The sequence below is a fragment of the Saccostrea cucullata genome, unplaced genomic scaffold (assembly GCF_032062105.1).
Source record: "Saccostrea cucullata isolate Sc308-1 unplaced genomic scaffold, CSIRO_AGI_Scuc_v1 ctg8299, whole genome shotgun sequence".
In the NCBI taxonomy this organism is placed as follows: Eukaryota; Metazoa; Mollusca; class Bivalvia; order Ostreida; family Ostreidae; genus Saccostrea; species Saccostrea cuccullata.
This window is the reverse complement of record NW_026935476.1, coordinates 32,065-50,405: the sequence shown is the minus strand read 5'-3', so window position 1 is coordinate 50,405 and position 18,341 is coordinate 32,065. Positions and strand designations below refer to the sequence as shown.

Sequence of the window (18,341 nt, the reverse complement as noted above, 5' to 3'; positions counted from 1 at the left end):
GGTGATGTGTACAAAACACGTAGACCAAAAGCGTAGTGATATTCAGGGGCGTAGCAACAAGGGGGGCCTGACCCTCCCACTTTTTTCCCAACCTTACTTATACTATAGGAAATGTTAATTGAAAGCCTGGTTGCCCCCCCCCCCCCACTTTTAGTGATGTACCGTAAATGTAGTATTAGAAATGGTACTAAAAGTAATTGACACTGAAAAGAAAGGTTTACCTATCCCCCCCCCCCCCCCCCCCACACACACACACACACGAAGTAGGATTTTCGACTTTTTCCCTTTTTTGTTTGTTTTGCTTGTCAACTTTTTCAGGTAAGTAAAAAAAAAATTTCTCTGGCTGGCCCCCCCCCCCCCACTTTCAAAAACGATGCTACGCCACTGATATTGATACCAGAACAGGACGTACTGACGTCAAGGTAGAATGATTTTTTCAATGATTTTACCTTTTGATAGTGTGACAACTTAATGTAGCATGAAGCTTTACTAAATGAAAACTGTCATGTTTTCAGACATAAAGCAGTGTGGCAAACTATTTCACAACTCTTATGAAATAAAGAAAGTTAAGGTACCATGATCATGAATGTCTGTGATGACAAAGTTTCTATAAATAATCAGGATACACATTTTCATTGACGGGAAAACAGACATTTTTTAAAGTCTGTTGGATTTAGATGTAAACAGTATTGCACAACTCTTTGAAATAATATTAAAACTGGAAAAAATATCAACTTTAGAAATGAAGTTATATAAAGTTTATAGATGTAATGACAAATTTTGTTGTATTTTTGACATATGATGACTTTTATTTCAAAAAATAGAAAATGACGACACATATTTAGTATAAAAATGAGGGAAATAATTTGTGTTTTCACACTCGCTTCAGATTGCTACTCGTCACGTCAAACTTCACAGGAATGGCTGCCAAATCTACGACTATGTGGAAATGCAAAGACGTAGAGACTCCTGGAGAACCCGGACGTATAAGAAAACGATTGTTTATTGACTTAGAAAACGATGAGAAGATCTCACTTGACCAGTCTCCTCCTTTAAAGAAACGAAAACTTGTTGATGACCAAGGGAAGTAGGAACCGCTTCTAAGAGAACATCTCGGTAGAAACTGGTATCTTGCCATTACCAAGTTTCAAGGCGAAACAAAGGTTCATCTGAGAGTGTATGAAGAACGGCAAAAAGATGGGACTCTGTATCCCACGAGAAGAGGGATAGCCCTTGATTTAGAGAAATGGAAAAAGCTAGCAGAACTTTGCAGTGAAGAGATAGACGACGCCATTGAACGCCACGAGGCCGAAATGCCCGTCTCGTATAAAAACATCTAGGAGAAAATTTTTATGTCAGCTTCGAAACAAAATTTTGCAGAGCTGCCAACATTCAGAAATGAAAAATAGTATGGCGGGGGTCCGGGGGAGATTTTTTGTAAAATGACATGCAATCGGATCAATTTTAGGCATATTTCAGGTTATTTATTCAAGTCATAAATTATGTTAATGATCTACTGTATAATCAATTAAAACAGAAGAGTGCATATTGAATTCTTTTTTATAATAGTAAAATCATACACAATTTCATGTCAACAATTAAATCTTGTTTCCAAAATCTGAATAGATGTATAAACCTATTTTGTTAAAGACACATAGGTGGCACCCTTTGCCTTTTGAATGAATTCCTCAGTAATTGCTGTTGATAACACAGACATGCTCATTTTGTTCACAAGGATTGATTCTAGTGTTGAAGTTTTCATGGATCCTCTAAAATCTGTGTGGTTCTTCCGAACTAAGGAAAAAACTCGCTCACATCCTGCATTACTCTGAGGAATACAAAGAATAGACTTCATTAGTTCTGAAAGTACTTTAAATTTCAATCCTCCAAACTCATTTTTTTATCTGCCCAATAGCACACCAGCACTGAGTGATTGGTAAGCTCAAATCAACTTCTGACAATTTATCAGACTGGTAGAAATTGAATTCTGTTTGAAGATTGTTCATCATTTCTGCTGTTGTAGTTCCCTCTTTTTAGGTCACCTGAGTAAACTCAGGTGACCTATTGCTGTCTGTTTGCGTCCGTCGTCGTCCGTTAACATTTGAACATTTTCAGCTTCTTCTCTGCAACCACTGAACCAATTTCAACCAAATTCAGCACAAAGCATCTATGGGTGAGGGGGAACAAAAATTATAAATTTCATGATCCCTGACCCCCTGGGGCCTGAGGGGTGGGGCCAAAACCACTCAAATTAATGCAATCCTTAAAAATCTTCTTCTTTACTCCTGGACATCAAGCAGTCAAACTGTTTGCATGATTGCAATCAACAATGAGTCCTCTACCAAAATTGTGAAATTCATGGCCCTGGGGTCAGGGGTTCTAGTGCTAGGGTGGGGCTAAATAAGTAGGTAGTGAAAATGCATTATTTCTTTGAAAATCTTCTTCTCTGCTCCTGGGTATCAAATAAACCAACTAAGTACATAGTTATAATGGGCAAGAGTGCCTCTACCAAAATTGTGAATTTTATGGCCCCAGGGTCAGGGGTTCTGGTGTTAGGGCGGGGCACTATTGATTACATAGTGAAAATACATTAATTCTTTGAAAATCTTCTTCTCTGCTCCTGGGTATTAAATAAACTAACTAAGTACATAGTTATGATGAGCAAGAGTGCCTCTACCAAAATTGTGAATTTTATGGCCCCAGGGTCAGGGGTTCTTGTTTTAGGGTGGGGCTCTAATGATTATGTAGTGAGATGCATGAATTCTTTGAACATCTTATCCTTTCCTCCTGGTTAATATACTAATGATCTAATTACATATTTAAGGCCAGGATTTATTTTATTTTCAGTTATACAAACCCTCCGCTCAAGGTTTTGAATTTTCAGAAAAAAAATAAAACAATTTTTTTTTCTTTCCGATGTCAAATTTGAGTCGGGATCGAGATTTCAAATTTACGAACTCGCACTTCCGGTTTTAAGATGAAACGGCGGGTAAATAAAGCTAGATCTAAGAAAGCTTGGTTTAGTGTAAAATTCATCGATACGAGTGCCATTCAAAACATTTCACCCGTTCAAAGGACAAATTAAATGCTGACGACTTTGTTGCACAATGACATGCTGGTGAGATAAAATTATGTTTTCGTTTCAAAAGTATCTGTCTGTAAATTATTTTCCTCCCGGCTCCCCCAGGTTTTAACTGCCCGTGGTAGCTATTGCATATTGCCAGCGACATTGTTTAAGTCTCTGTTATAGCTTACAGTCTAAGCATCATTCTTCAGAAAAGGGTTGCTTATGCATCAGATGTAATGAATAAAACTATGGGAGAAGTTAAGTCCATTTGAGGAAGAAATAAACAATAACCCGAAGAAATTTAAGAATATACAGATACAGGCATGTAGTATCATTTGTATCAGCCAGAAAAATTATTTTACACTTAATTGAAAAAATGTTCACATTACTCCCTGTCTGTTTTTATAATAGGAATTTTAATTTTAGGCATCAAGTAAATTTTAGAACAATGTCTACACATTCACCTATTAAAAAAATGAAGATATATTGAAAGACTTTTAAAGAATTGATTTTTGAAAATATATTTTGACCAACATCACAAAATTTGTATAACTGGCCCAAACTGGCAGATGATCATGATGATGAAATAAGCAATTAAATGTTCTACTTTCCTATTTCTTTTAAAGCATTATGTGTCCAGTGGTAAGGAGCCTATTTGAATAGCATAAAAAAGAATGTACAAATGTTAATAATTGATTTATCAAAAAAAATTTTATTTCCTTCTCCTTCGGGACTTTTTTATTCTCACGTTCATAACTAAACCTAAACATAAAAAAAATGCTGGCCTAATAATGAAGACAAGGGCCTCTTTCAAAATAGATAATTTCAGGGCCACTGGGTCAGGGGTACCAGGGGGGGGCTTTGACTAAAAATAAATTAATGCTTTGAAATCTGCCCTTTGATAAGCAATGGTGCCTCCTTCAAATTTGTGAATTTCATGGCTTTTGGATTAAAACACGAACCAAATACAATCGCTGGAAAGTTGTTACATGATACACAGGTGACCTATAAGGCCCGTGGGCCTCTTGTCTTAAGAAATGTTCAAATTTATCTGCAAAATACACCACAAAATCAAATGACTGATCACTCGTTTTCTCAATGTCAGCTACTTCTGCATGTTTCAGTGTAACATCTGCATTTTTGCTTCATGTAATCCAAAGCTGTCACATAATATTCACGAACATGTTCATAAAATTCATCTTTTCCAATCTGTTTAAGTTTTTTAAGGAAAGGTTTCACCTCATACCCTACTACTAGGCTTTCATTTTGAAACTGTTAATCCTTATTCTTGTAATCTACCCGTAAGATATTTTCTTCTTTAGCAATACAGCCAGGCTTAACAAGTCTTTGCAAAATTTCTTTGGAAAGAGACAATAGAATCCGCTGCAATTTGTGTATTAGAGGCTCCTCGGTCTGAAGCATAGTATTAAATTTGTTAAACATCTGTACGCAATTCTGCAAAAACACAGCATACACGGCACAACGTCTAGAGGTCAATAGTTTGTATAGCCTTTGCTCCCGTATATAAGTTTTATTTTCTTCTGGTAATCCAGTTTCTTTACAAACATCAAATTTTGGAATTGTTTTATTTGTTTTCTTAACAGATGTTCAGCTTGTTTGACTAGCAAAACAGAACAGTCTGTTGTTTATGCACTGAAGATTTTTCTTTACTTTCTTGTTTTTTTTGGTTTAGTACAAGTCTTACGTTTGCCATCACCATTTTGTTTGCCAACTACATCTGATTCACTTAACTTTTTTGCATCCTTTTTGGTTGTGTACCACCTTTTTGTTTGTCGTCCTCTTTCATTTTGGGTTTGTCATCCTCTTTCATTTTGGATTCAAAATATTTTCTCAATGGAACCCATTGTTCAATAAGTCTACTGAGACAAACACCCATTGAAAACCATCTTGTGCACACATGTTTTAATATTCTTTGTGTTTATGTATCATTCATGCTCTGAAATTGAGTAAGTTCTTGTTTTCTATTTGTTGATTTTTCAAGATAATAAAATAAATCAACTAAAATTTCATCGAATTGATAAGGCAAAGTTTTTGCAGCCTTTTCAGCTGCCAGATGAATTAAATGACATGGGCAACCACGAATAATCATTTTGCTGTTTTTTTTTAACAAACATCCTGCTACTCCTTTTTTCTTTCCAATCATAACATTGGCATTGTCCACTCCAAGTGAAACACAGTTTTTTTTATGTCAAGTCCATTTAATTCAAGTTCACTACACAATAAATTCGCTATGTTCTCACCAGTAAATTTCCCTTCCAAGATTGGAACAGATAAAAGACAATTAACTATTTTTGAAAGTTCTTCATCTTAATATGTTATCACGATTGGATATAGTTTCATGTCAACATCGTTACTCCCGTCTGTTGATACAGTGTAGGCTTTTCCCTTTAAATCTTATACCATGGATTGTCTAACATCTTTTGACATTTCGTTTATGTTTGATGTTGTTTTAGTGCGGCCACAACTGTACTTTTTGGCCATATCAGAGTCGGGAAACATCTTAGGAAAAAGTTTTGTAGCATGGTCTGCAATATTTATTGGAAGATTGTGTTCAATAATAAAGGACGTAAATAAACATTTTGATTTCAATGTTGCAGAAGAGTCCGATTTTTTAACGAAAAAATTGTCCATTTTTTTTTAGATGAACATGCGCTTTTACATGTCTGTTGATGTTTATTAATCTTTAAATGTTTCTTTATATCGTTTTCTCCCCCATGTGAAATGAAGTTGATCCCACAAACCATACACTTCGCATAAAACATACCTTTTCCCGATTTTGATACGCAGTCATACTTAACACTATACTCTTCTTTAAATTTTTGACTCCACTGTGTCTTCTTTTTCGGGGGAGTATTATCATTTTCGTCCGCATTAGTAGCTTTCCTTTTCAAAGCTCCAGGAGTCATCGCTCCAGACGACGTTTCCATTTTATTTACTTTTAAAGCATTGACATGACTGCGATCGGCTTTTCTATAACCGACGATACAAGCAAGCGTTGTAAAGATTCTGAATATATTATTATAATAGTAGAACCTGTAGACGACCAGCTATGAAAATTCCGGTATTTCAAACTTTGATCGAGAAAAACTGGAAATCGGAAGAATAAAGAGAGAAATCGTAAGGCGTATTTTAGACCCTCAATTCGTAAGCCTTGCGCCAAAATCGTAAGGGTTGGCAGCTCTGAATTTGCCTTGGTCAACGTAAGAAAATGGTGGATGCCTCCAAATGAGAAAGAGACAGTTCCGACTAGACGTGGAGCGGCACTTACATTCGACGAGTGGGAAGAATTGAAATGTTTAATACCACGCGTAGAAGAAAAGATTGGAGACCAGCTAAGAAACGTGGAGTACTGTGAAAATTCGGAAAGCCATCAAAATCAAATGGGATTCCTTCAGTGCCCCAGGTGCAACCCCAACGAGTACACTAACTTTACTTCCTAGAGAGGGAGATTGTGACACTTTTTTGAATGACTACAGTATGTGTTCATATATATTACATAATACTGTGTTCTGAAAACAAAAAGATTGTAAATATTGTTTTGTGTGACATAGATAATGAATATTATGTATGATAAATATTATTATATATATGTGTGACTTCAATCACATTTAACATACTGATTTTAATAAATTTTATATAATGTCTAAGTTTTGATTTTTACATTCATATGTAAACATGAAGTTGACAAAAGAACAACAGACGTACTTGGAAAACATTTGGACTGATGTTAAAAAGGCAGCCTCATTTGCAGGTCCTTATAAACTTCATCAGATCGTTCAAAAAGAGGGGAAACATAAAATCGGCTTGAAAGCCATAAAACAATTTTTATCAGACTTGGAATCGTATTCTCTACAGAAGAGGGTTCGTAGAAAGTTCCCTCGAAGGCACATTTTGACCGATTCTGTGGACTCTATTTGGGATGGAGATTTACAAGATGTCAGAAACATATCCAAGGAAAACGATGGAGTTCAGTATATTCTGGTGTTACAAGATATCTTTTCTCGGTTTTTATTTACGGCTCCCTTAAAACAAAAGACAGCCACTAACGTGATAGATGCCTTAAAAGTCATATTTGCCAAAGGGAGAAAGCCAAAAGTGCTGAGAACCGATAAGGGTAGTGAATTTAAAAATAGATGGGTTCTGCATTTTTGAAAAAAGAAAATGTACATCAAATATTTACGGAAAATGAAACAAAGAGTAACTTTGCAGAGAGAAGCATACAGAATTTAGAAAATAGATTACACAGAATGTTTGCTCATAAGCAATCTGAGAAATACCTGAACGAATTACCATCTATCACAGAGAGCATAAACAAAACGCCGTCTCCACCTTTAGGAGGATTTTTACCTGCAGACCTCACTGAAAAGAACGAAGACGAAGTTCGATACAGTGCTTATCTACAGAGAACTAAAAATGATAAGAAAACACAAGGTTCCATGAATGCCAAATCTCTAAGTACCAAATATTCAAAAGAGATATCATACAAGTTAATGATTAACGATAAAGTGCGGATAACACATTTGCGCCGATTATTTCAAAGAGAATACGATCAAAAGTGGACGGGGGAAATATTCAAAGTCAGCAGTAGATTCCGTAGTCAAGGCATTCCCGTCTACAAGCTGAAAGATTTTGCAGACGAATCCATATCCGGTACCTTTTACTCTCAAGAACTACAGAAAGTTAACAAAGACGACGATTCCATTTGGAAAATCGATAAGATTTTGAAAGAACGAAAGAGAAAGGGGGTAGCTGAAGTACTGGTATCATGGCACCAATGGCCAGCAAAATTTAATTCCTGGATCAAGAAGTCAGACCTGCAGGAGGTATAAATAAGACGGATCCTACATGAAAAGAAAGTGAGCATAAGATTGGTTTTCAGATCTTCTGACAGTCATAACGTTTATCCTGGAAACACTCCATATGACTTTAAAGTGCATATACCAAAACCGTTGTATTTTCAAGGTCATTGGACCGTTTCACTTTTGGAATTTTCTTTGCTCTCGGGTAATACCGAGCGCGAATTATATATATGAAAAACCCTTACGAAGTACCCCTTCGATTGGGCGAATTTCAAGACGTGAGGGTCTATATAAGGAACTCTTCGAATCAAGCAGCTTCATTTTTAGGTCACCTGAGTAAACTCAGGTGACCTATTGCTATCTGTTTTCGTCCGTCGTCGTCCGTCGTTCGTCGTGCGTTAACATTTAAACATTTTCAGCTTCTTCTCTGAAACCGCTGAACCAATTTCAACCAATTTTGGCATAAAGCATCTATGGGTGAAGGGGAACAAAAATTGTGAATTTCGTGGTCCCTGCCCCCCTGGGGCCTGGGGGTGGGGCAAAAACCACTAAAATTAGTGCAATCTTTAAAAATCTTCTTCTTTACTCCCGGACATCAAGCAGTCAAACTGTTGGTATGATTGTAATCAGCATGGAGTCCTCTACCAAAATTGTGAAATTTATGGCCCCTGGGTCAGGGGTTCTGGTGTTAGGGTGGGGCTCTATTGATTATATAGTGAAAATGCATTATTTGTTTGAAAATCTTCTTCTCTGCTCCTGGGTATTAAATAAACTAATTAAGTTCATAGTTATGATGAGCAAGAGTGCCTCTACCAAAATTGTGAATTTTATGGCCCCAGGGTCAGGGGTTATGGTGTTAGGGTGGGGCTCTATTGATTATATAGTGAAAATGCATTATTTCTTTGAAAATCTTCTTCTCTGTTCCTGAGTATTAAATAAACTAATTTAGTACATAATTATGATGAGCAAGAGTGTCTCTACATAAATTGTGAATTTTATTGCCCCAGGGTCAGGGGTTCTGGTGTTAGGGTGGGGCTCTATTGATTATATAGTGAAAATGCATTATTTCTTTGAAAATCTTCTTCTCTGTTCCTGAGTATTAAATAAACTAATTAAGTACATAATTATGATGAGCAAGAGTGTCTGTCTCTACATAAATTGTGAATTTTTTGGCCCCAGGGTTATGGTGTTAAGGCGGGGCTCTATTGATTATATAGTGAAAATGCATTAAATCTTTGAAAATCTTCTTCTCTGCTCCTAGGTATTAAATAAACTAATTAAGTACATAGTTATGATGAGCAAGAGTGCCTCTACCAAAATGTGAAATTCATGGCCCCCAGGGTCAGGAGTTATGGTGTGAGGGTGAGGCTCTATTGATTATATAGTGAAAATGCATTAAATCTTTGAAAATCTTCTTTTCTGCTCCTAGGTATCAAATAAACTAATTAAGTACATAGTTATGATGAGCAAGAGTGCCTCTACCAAAATTATGAATTTTTTGGCCCCAGGGTCAGGGGTTATGGTGTTAGGGCGGGGCTCTATTGATTATATAGTGAAAATGCATTAAATCTTTGAAAATCTTCTTCTCTGCTTCTGAGTATTAAATAAACTAATTAAGGACATAGTTATGATGAGCAAGAGTGTCTCTACATAAATTGTGAATTTTATTGCCCCAGGGTCAGGGGTTATGGTGTTAGGGCGGGGCTCTATTGATTATATAGTGAAAATGCATAACATCTATGAAAATCTTTTTTTCTACTTCTGGTAATAGGCAGATGAACTATTTACATATTTATGATGGGCTCTTCTTCCAGAATTGTTAATTTCAAGGCCACTGGGTCTGGGGTACCAAAATTGGGGGGGGGGGGCTCTACTTATATACTGAAAATGAATTGTTTGAAATATGCTCCTTGGTATTAATCAAACATTTTTGATAAGCAAGTGTGCCTTTTCAAAAATTGTGCAATGTGTAGACCTAGGGTCAGGGGTTCATGTGTGGTAGGAGCACTCCTGATTATCGCTGAATATTACTGATTAGTTGACATACATTTTTCTTCCCCTACCCTGCTTATGGGTATTAAGTAAACAAACCAAACAATTGCTAAGTGTATAGTTATGATTAGCATTAATGCCTTTTTCAAAACAGTGAATGCAATAGCATCAAGCTTAAAACATGAACCAAATTCAATCATTTGAATTTTTTTGCATGATGCTCAGGTGACCTATAAGGCCCGTGGGCCTCTTGTTAAAAGGCGGTGTAACTGTGACCCTCCTCTTGAAGAAACGCTTGTTTGAAATACAGTGATGGGTTCAACCTACGTTTCAGATCCTAGGATCTGGAAGTCGTTTTACAGAAACATGATGGATGGTCAGTTTCGACCTTGAAAATATAGGGGTCGTCAAACGGGTGGTGGAATAGGAGGAATGTTTTCCAAGAAACTTTACATGATTCCCTTCAACCCCCACTCAACAGAATCACCCAACAAAAAGGTCGTTGGGAAACACGTGACTCCCATGGCTGCCGTGGATAAAAGAGCGAAATCGGAACTAGAAGAGACCATCAAGGACAAAATTCCTCACGTGACATAAAAAAATATTAAAGCCGACAAACAACAGAAAAGAATCATACCTAAATCAATTGTCAGGGTGACAACATCTAAGCGTGCAAAGAGAAAAAAAAATTAAGGAAGAAGATTGGGAAGGTACTATATTCAAGAAACTGAAAAAATAAGGATGGCTTTTTTAAATGACAAGATCACTGACATCGGACTTCTAGCAGAATTAACCTTCTTTACAGTCCCTCCTAATCAAGTAGCCGTAGAAAAAATATATTATACGGAATGCAGACCCATCAGCTCCTTCGACTCCGAGGATGCTCCTATCGAAATTTCGGTACCCGGACAGGGAAACGAGCACATTGATTTAAGACGCAGTCGGCTTTATGTGAAATGTAAGATCATTAAATCGCACGGTACTGCTTTGGCCGCCCAGGAGAAAACCGGAATCATTAATGTACCTTTGCAATCAATGTGGTCACAGATTGACGTCTACATGAATGGAAAACTCGTTTCACTCAACACCAGTTACTATCCCTGGAAAGCTTACTTAAAGCTTCTTATGTCCAGTGGAGGCGATGCCACACAATCTCAGTTACAGTCCCAATTATATTATTTGGACGACGACGACATGGACAACCCCGACGCCTACGGTGGTTCTAACGGAGGACTAGCCAGCCGAAAGTACCTGCGCCCCATTGTGGCTGAATTTTACTGATTATTCTCAAGTATTCCTATGTGAAACTTGGAAACCCTATTGCTGTCCCACCCTACCCCACAGGGGTCATGATTTTAACAAAATTGAATGTACGCAGCATAAGGATGCTTTCATGCGAGTTTCATCTTTCCTGGTCCACTGGTTATTGAGACGATTTTTAGGTCACCTGAAAAACTGAGTCAACTGAGTAAACTATCCTTTTTAGTCCGTCGTCTTGCGTTGTGCGTTAACATTTGAACATTTTGAGCTTCTTCTCTGCAACCACTCATTCAAGCAAATTTGGCATAAAGCGTCTATGGGTAAAGGTGAACAAAAATTGTGAATTTTATTGTCCCTGCCCCCCCCCCCCCCCCCCGGGGTCTGATGGGTAGGGCCCAAATTATTAGAATTAACACTCTCTTTTTAAATCTTATTCGTTACTCCTGGACATCAAGCATCCAATCTTTTGGCATGATTGTAATCAGCATTAAGTCCTCTACCAAAATTAAATTCATGGCCCTGGGGTCAGCTGGGGTTCTAGTGCTGTGGTGGGGCAAAATAGATGATGTAGTAAAAATGCATTATTTCTATGAAAATCTTCTCTATACCTGGGCATTTAATAAACTAAAGAAGTTCATAGTTATGTTCAATAAGGGTGCCTCTTCCAAAATTGTGAATTTCATGGCCCCAGGGTCAGAGGTTCTTAGGTGCTAGGGCAGTGCTATATAAATTATATAGTGAAAATACATTATTTCTTTGAAAATCTTCTTCTTTGCACCTGGTATGTAATAAACATACCAAATGCATCGTACTGTTGAATAAGGCTGCCTCTTCCCAAATTGTGAATTTCATGGCCCCGGGGTCAGGGGTTTTGGTGTTAGGGTGGGACTCTATTAATCTTAAAGTGAAATGCATAGATTCTTTGTAAACCTCCTTCTCTGCTTCTGGGTATGAAATAAACTAACCAAGTACATAGTTATGATGAGCAATAATGTCTTTTCCAAAATTGTGAATTTCATGGCCCCTAGGTTGGGGGTTCTGGGGTTAGGGAGGATTTCTATTGATTACATAATGAAAATACATTATTTCTTAAAAAATTTTCTTCTCTGTTCCTGGGTATTAAATAAATTAAACAAGTACATAGTTATGTTGAATAAAAGTACCTATTCTAAAATAGTTAATTCCATAGCCTCAGGGTCAGGGTTTTGGTGTTAGGAAGGGGCTCTTAGTATTAAACCTATGTATATAGTTATGATGTTGAAGGATGCCTCTTCCAGATTTATGAATTTCATAGCCCCAGGGTGGGGCTCTATTGATTATATAGTGAAAATGCATGAATTCTTCAAAAAACTTTCCCTTTGCTCCTGGATATTATGCCAATGTCTTAAGTTCATATTAATGATGATGAAAGGTGCCTCTTCGAAAATGGTTAATTTCAGGGTATTTGGGTTGGACGTGGGGGTTACATGATCTAAAATTAATTAATGCTTTAAAATCTGCTTTTTTGGTATTAATCCACCATTTTTGATGAAATAAAATTTATGATAAAATTTCAAGAATTTTGAAACATGTACCCCCAGGGTCAGTGGTTCCTGTGGGGTGATGAGCACAACTTGTTATAAAGTGGAAATGCATTTTCTCCTTGTTACTCTTATCTACTTCTGGGTATTAAGTTACCAAAGTAAGCAAGCTAAATCTATAGTTATGATAAGCAATAGTATAGTGCTTCTTTCAAAATTTTGAATTTCATGGCGTTTAATTTGAAATACGAACCAATTCAATTGTTGGAAAGTTGTTATATGATACTCAGATGACCTATAAGGCCCATGGGCCTCTTGAATAAAGATTCCATTAATTAATCAATAATTCATAAGTATCTCCCCTTAGGAGAGGATTTGTCCTTTCACTTAAACAAAGTTGAATTCCCTTTACACAAGGATACTTTGTGGCAAGTTTTGTTGAAATTAGCCCAGTGGTTCTGTAGAATATGAAAATTTGAAAAGTTTGACAAACATCATACAAATTTCGATCAGAAAAGCCTTTGGCTCAGGTGAGCTAAAAGCAGGTGGATTCCTGTCCCAGATTGCGCTGCCCTTACATCTACCTCAGTACATCAGGGAGAGGTCTTCTAGGTGGTGGTCTCTCTGTCCCAGATGGCGCTGCCTCTTCATCTGCAGCAGGGCGAATCTAGAAGATTGTGCCCCCCTTCCCCCATCTTCATCTTGTCGCTGATTGCTTAATTGAACATTTCTATAAGACTCTGAAACTTGATATTGATATATTGAAAATTGATATTCCAATAAGATATATATATTTGCCAAGATTTGGAGGGAGGGGGGTGGCATTCGCCTCCCCCGCACCCGGTTCCGACGACTAAGTGAACATAAATAGTTTGATTAATTAGAAAAATTAGGTATTGACCTTTCTTTTTTTTCTTTGGGGTATTCTTTCGTGCCGTACCTTGATTCATTTCCTTTTCTGGACATTACGAGAGATCTTAATTCTTTATCTACAATTAACTCCGCATTATTGTGTTTCTAGACCTGGTCCGCCATTCTTCTTTTAATTTTCTCGTAAGACGTCTCTCTGTACAAAAGTTGAACCTTGGCTGGTATTTTTTCCTGTACAGCAGCTTAACCAGCAGATTGGTCCAGGACAACAACTAGATTTCAAACTTTTATGGCGCAGTTGATACCAGTGCTTGCAGAAGCTATCAAACCCTCTATCGAGCTAGCAGTCCAGTTTGTTTTCAGCTCATTAAATAAAACAGTTCAGAACCAAGCTAAAACAATTTCAAAACAAAATAAACAAATTGTTGATCTCACAGGGCGTTTAAAAATTATGAAGAACAAAACACTGATCTACAAAATCAAATCTGGAATATCTTAATGATACAGTAGATGGCCTAGACTAGGGCAGTACGGAAGGAGAAACTTCTTAAGATTTCATAATATCCCGGTTCCCGACCATGGCACAGACACGGATGCTAGAATTATTTCTATATACAATCAGCACTTATCAATAGAGCTCAAAGAGGATGACAATTATTACATTTACTTTTATTGTTTTTAAACAAAGCTTCTGTCACTATGCGTTATGTTTTGCCTAGTGACACATAGGTGTCATTTTCCTCAAGCTTGTTCACAATTTTTATTTTGTTTCCTTCATTATTGTTCTGTTCTTTTTTTTTTTTTGAACTTCTTTCTACCCAAACTTTTTTTCAATTTTTTTTCTTTTCAATTTTTAACCAAAGGTCATACAAACAAATTTGCATGTTTACTTATTGTCTCCTTGTGGCTGGTTCAAATATTGCTCAATACGTCTCTTTATGTCTTGGAAATGGCTAATACAATAGAACAATATCGAGCCGCAATCGGACTTTTCTATTGTAAATGTAGATGTACATCAAAAGCACTGCTATTCTATGTGCTACGATTTAAGGATTTGGTTTATTTTTGTCTGAGTGTCTTAATTATATTTGGTTCAATGCTATTTTTAGAATGATTAACTTACGTATTGTAGACACTCATGCTCTGTTATGGGGAGATAATTCGATCAGTATTTCTCATATGAAAGTTTATTTTTAAACGTGCAATTGTTTATCAAGAGATCTGGTCGTTTTTGAATGTATTTTGATTCGTTTGTACATACACCATTTTAAATTCTGTACACGCATTACCTATATTAAATAATCTTATTGACCTTTGTTTCCAGTGTATATTACATTTTTGAACAATACTTTGTGTAACTAATTGTTATAAAGGAGAGGACGTTTTAAGTATTAAGTACTTGTGTCCAATCCTTTTGTTGTAACATCTTAATTTTAAGGTCCGGATGTTTATTATCAATTTTGGCCATCTCTGAGGGGTTTAGTCCGAACTTGTCACGATTAAATTCTGATACGGTCATGTTTTCAAACTATTTATGAAGATCTTCTATGAGACACGCCTCTACTGTAGCCTCGATTTCTTTAATTTCGCTGGGAGGCACACCTGCGATATGCCATTCCTTTAAATATGTTCAAACCAATTAGATTGCAAGCCGAATGTTGTATTATATCTGATGGAATTTATCTAAACGAACGTCCATTGGTAACTCCATATAAATCGGTGGACATTAATCGGAGAGCACCTAATGAGCAGCGCAGGCGCCGAAAGTTTAATTTGCTAGACTCGGTAATCATCTTAATTACCCTTGCTGGGACCCCTTCGCTCGTTTAAACGGTCAATGAAATATATTTCTTTTCGTTTTTTAAAAAGTAAAAGATGTGTGCCTCACAGTGGATTTGAACCGGGGTCTTTGGGTTGAGGGGCTAACGCTTAATACACTAGACCAGTAATGCTTGCAAGTTCGGGGTATTTAAATTCTCTTTTATGTTGGTATTTTTAAATGGCACTATTTTGTTTATCGCAGTAACTTGCAGGTATTTGGTTTTAGGGTATTTAAATCTTGGAATCGGGTACTGTAATCACTCGACAAAAGTTAGCCAACGACTTTCCTGATGTCTGACTCTGAAGAATCTCACCTATCTCCACGTGCAAATGTAGACTGTCAGCCTGCACGAGGTTCTTCAGGAGGGCCGGGGCCAATTAGAAATGCTGACTTATCAAATGTTGAAGCCCACCAATTGTTCGCTTACAAACTGGATTCAGCCTTAGCAGAAAATAAGAAGACCATATTACAAGAATTGGATTCCAGGACAGCTTCGACTTTACCAGATAAGAATCTTGACTTTAAGTTGGCACATCATAAAGAGAGATTTTTGTTTCTATCAGAATTGCAATCTAATTTCGAAAGTATTCATAAATTTGTTGAACGTGGTGAATTTTCTGGTATAGAAAAGTTGATTACAGATTCTGTAAGCAAAATTAAAGAACAGAAAAAGGTCATACGCATTGCTGACAAATATGGTTGGGACGTGGCTAGAGAATATAAGGATGATCCGATTACTGACAATTCGGAAGATAATCAACGTTTGCGTCAGGCTGAGCAGAGGGCAAAGCGTAAAAGGTTTGATAACAGCAACTACAATAACTACAATAATCCTTTTCGCAGCTATCGCAGCAAATTTCAACCTTCTAGATTCTCTCCCTACCAAAGGAATTTCAACTCTATCGGAGCACAACCTTCCCTTTTCAAAGTCCAGCCAGATCAGTGCCTATACTGCAACGCATTCGGTCACTGGAGTGTTAACTGCCCCCTTAAACGAAGGACACAGGGAATCTCAAAACCTACAGCCACACAAACAACTCCAAGCGCCACGTCAGACAGACTGTAATATGGTATGCAATTTTTTGTGTCCTGATAATACCAAAGATATTATTGTTAAAGGCAATTTAGCTAATAACATTGGTTTTTGGAAAAATTGTTTAAGTGCTGACAAATTTATTGTGGATATTTTAACTTACGGTTATTCTATTCCTTTTGAATGTGTCCCTAAGCCTATTATTTTGTGTAATAATAAGTCTGCTTCTGAAAATGAGAATTTTGTCGAGCACGAAATTTATTCTCTTTTAAGCAAAGGTATTATCATGAAATGCAACTCTCCTCCTACTGTCGTAAATCCTTTGTCTGTATCACAAAATTCTCAAGGTAAGAAAAGACTTATCTTAGATTTACGTCATGTTAACAAGTGTGTGCGCAAAGACAAATTTAAAATAGAAGGTGTCAAACATGCAATACAGTACTGTAAGGTCAATGATTTCATGTTTAAATTTGATTTGAAAAGTGGGTACCATCATTTAGACATAAACCCATTTCATGTTCAATATTTGGGGTTTCGTTGGAAAGATTGCTACTACTGTTTTACTGTTTTACCTTTTGGCCTTAGCTCTTCTCCATACATTTTTACTCAACTGCTGAAGCCTTTAGTTAAACATTGGAGAGAAAAGGGGTATAGAATAGTAGTGTATTTAGACGACGGGTTCGGTCTTGCATCTAGTTATCAGTCTTGTCTTCATATGGCAAATGCTGTTAAACTAGATTTGAGTATGGCAGGTTTTGTAGCAAACGAAGAAAAGAGTATTTGGGAACCTCATACTTCTCTTGAATGGCTTGGTTTTATTTGGGATACGTCTCAAGGTACTCTGTCTATACCTTCGCATAAAATCGATGAGATTTTAGACAAAATTAAAAACATTGTGTCAAAACCTGCTGATCTCACTCCCAGAGTATTATCAAGTATTGCAGGTACTATCATTTCTTTTCAGCAAAGTTTAGGCAATATTTGTTCGCTAATGACAAGAGTTATGCACATGATTATTGCTAATTCTATTTCTTGGGATAATACTATTTGTATGACAGAAGAAATTAGAAATGAATTGATTTTTTGGTTGCATAATTTAGATTATTTACCCTCTAAATGTTTTTTCAACAATGCTTTTATCCCACAAAGGATTGTGTATACAGATGCAAGCAAATTTGCTGGAGCCGGTTATTCTGTGGAGTGCGCGGATAGTATCGTTCATAAAATGTGGACTTCAGAAGAGATTTTTCAAAGTTCTACTTGGAGGGAAATGAAGGCTGTGGAAACGACTATTGAATCCTTGCTTAGTAAGCTAAGTAACAGAACTGTTAACTTGTACACAGACAATCAAAATGTTGTTAAAATTGTTAACTCGGGTAGCATGAAGAAAAGTTTACATGACATTGCTATGAAAATATTTGCATTGTGCATTCAGAATCAGATTTCCTTAGAGGTTGTGTGGATACCAAGATCGGAAAATGAGCTTGCTGACTATTATAGCAAAATATTTGATTATGATGATTGGTCCATTTCAGATACAGTTTTTCAATTCTTTAACAGCAAATGGGGACCTTACAACGTAGATTTATTTGCAGACTGTAATAATTTTAAAGTCAAAAAATTTTTCAGCAAATTCTGGACACCTGGTACTTCTGGAGTCGACGCTTTAGCTTTTAATTGGAGGGATTTCAACGCCTGGATTGTTCCTCCGGTTTGTTTGGTACCAGCTGTAATTAATCATATGTTTCTTTGCAGAGCTAAGGGCACCCTTGTCGTTCCTAAGTGGACTTCGTCTCATTGGCCCTTTCTAGTTGATAATAATGGACAATTTAAATCATTTGTGGTTGATCATTATGAATATGTTAAACCCAGAAATTTTTTCTTAGCAGGTTCTGATAGTAAGGGCATTTTTGCACAACCTAAATTTTTGTCTAATGTATTGGTGTTGAATATGAAT

The 18,341-nt window shown here is 36.7% G+C and overlaps 1 protein-coding gene across 1 annotated transcript; it reads left to right on the top strand.

The window, feature by feature from the left end:
• The first annotated feature begins 15,635 nt into the window (after positions 1 to 15,635).
• LOC134242979 (uncharacterized) lies at positions 15,636 to 16,569 on the top strand. The gene has a single exon (XM_062725192.1). The coding sequence runs from the start codon at positions 15,641 to 15,643 to the stop codon at positions 16,415 to 16,417; it is 777 nt and encodes a 258-aa protein (XP_062581176.1). The 5' UTR covers positions 15,636 to 15,640; the 3' UTR covers positions 16,418 to 16,569.
• Positions 16,570 to 18,341: the final 1,772 nt, after the last annotated feature.

Coding starts and splice junctions, on each gene's coding strand:
- LOC134242979 (XM_062725192.1), top strand. CDS start 15,641: ATGTCTGACTCTGAAGAATCTCACCTATCTCCACGTGCAAATGTAGAC.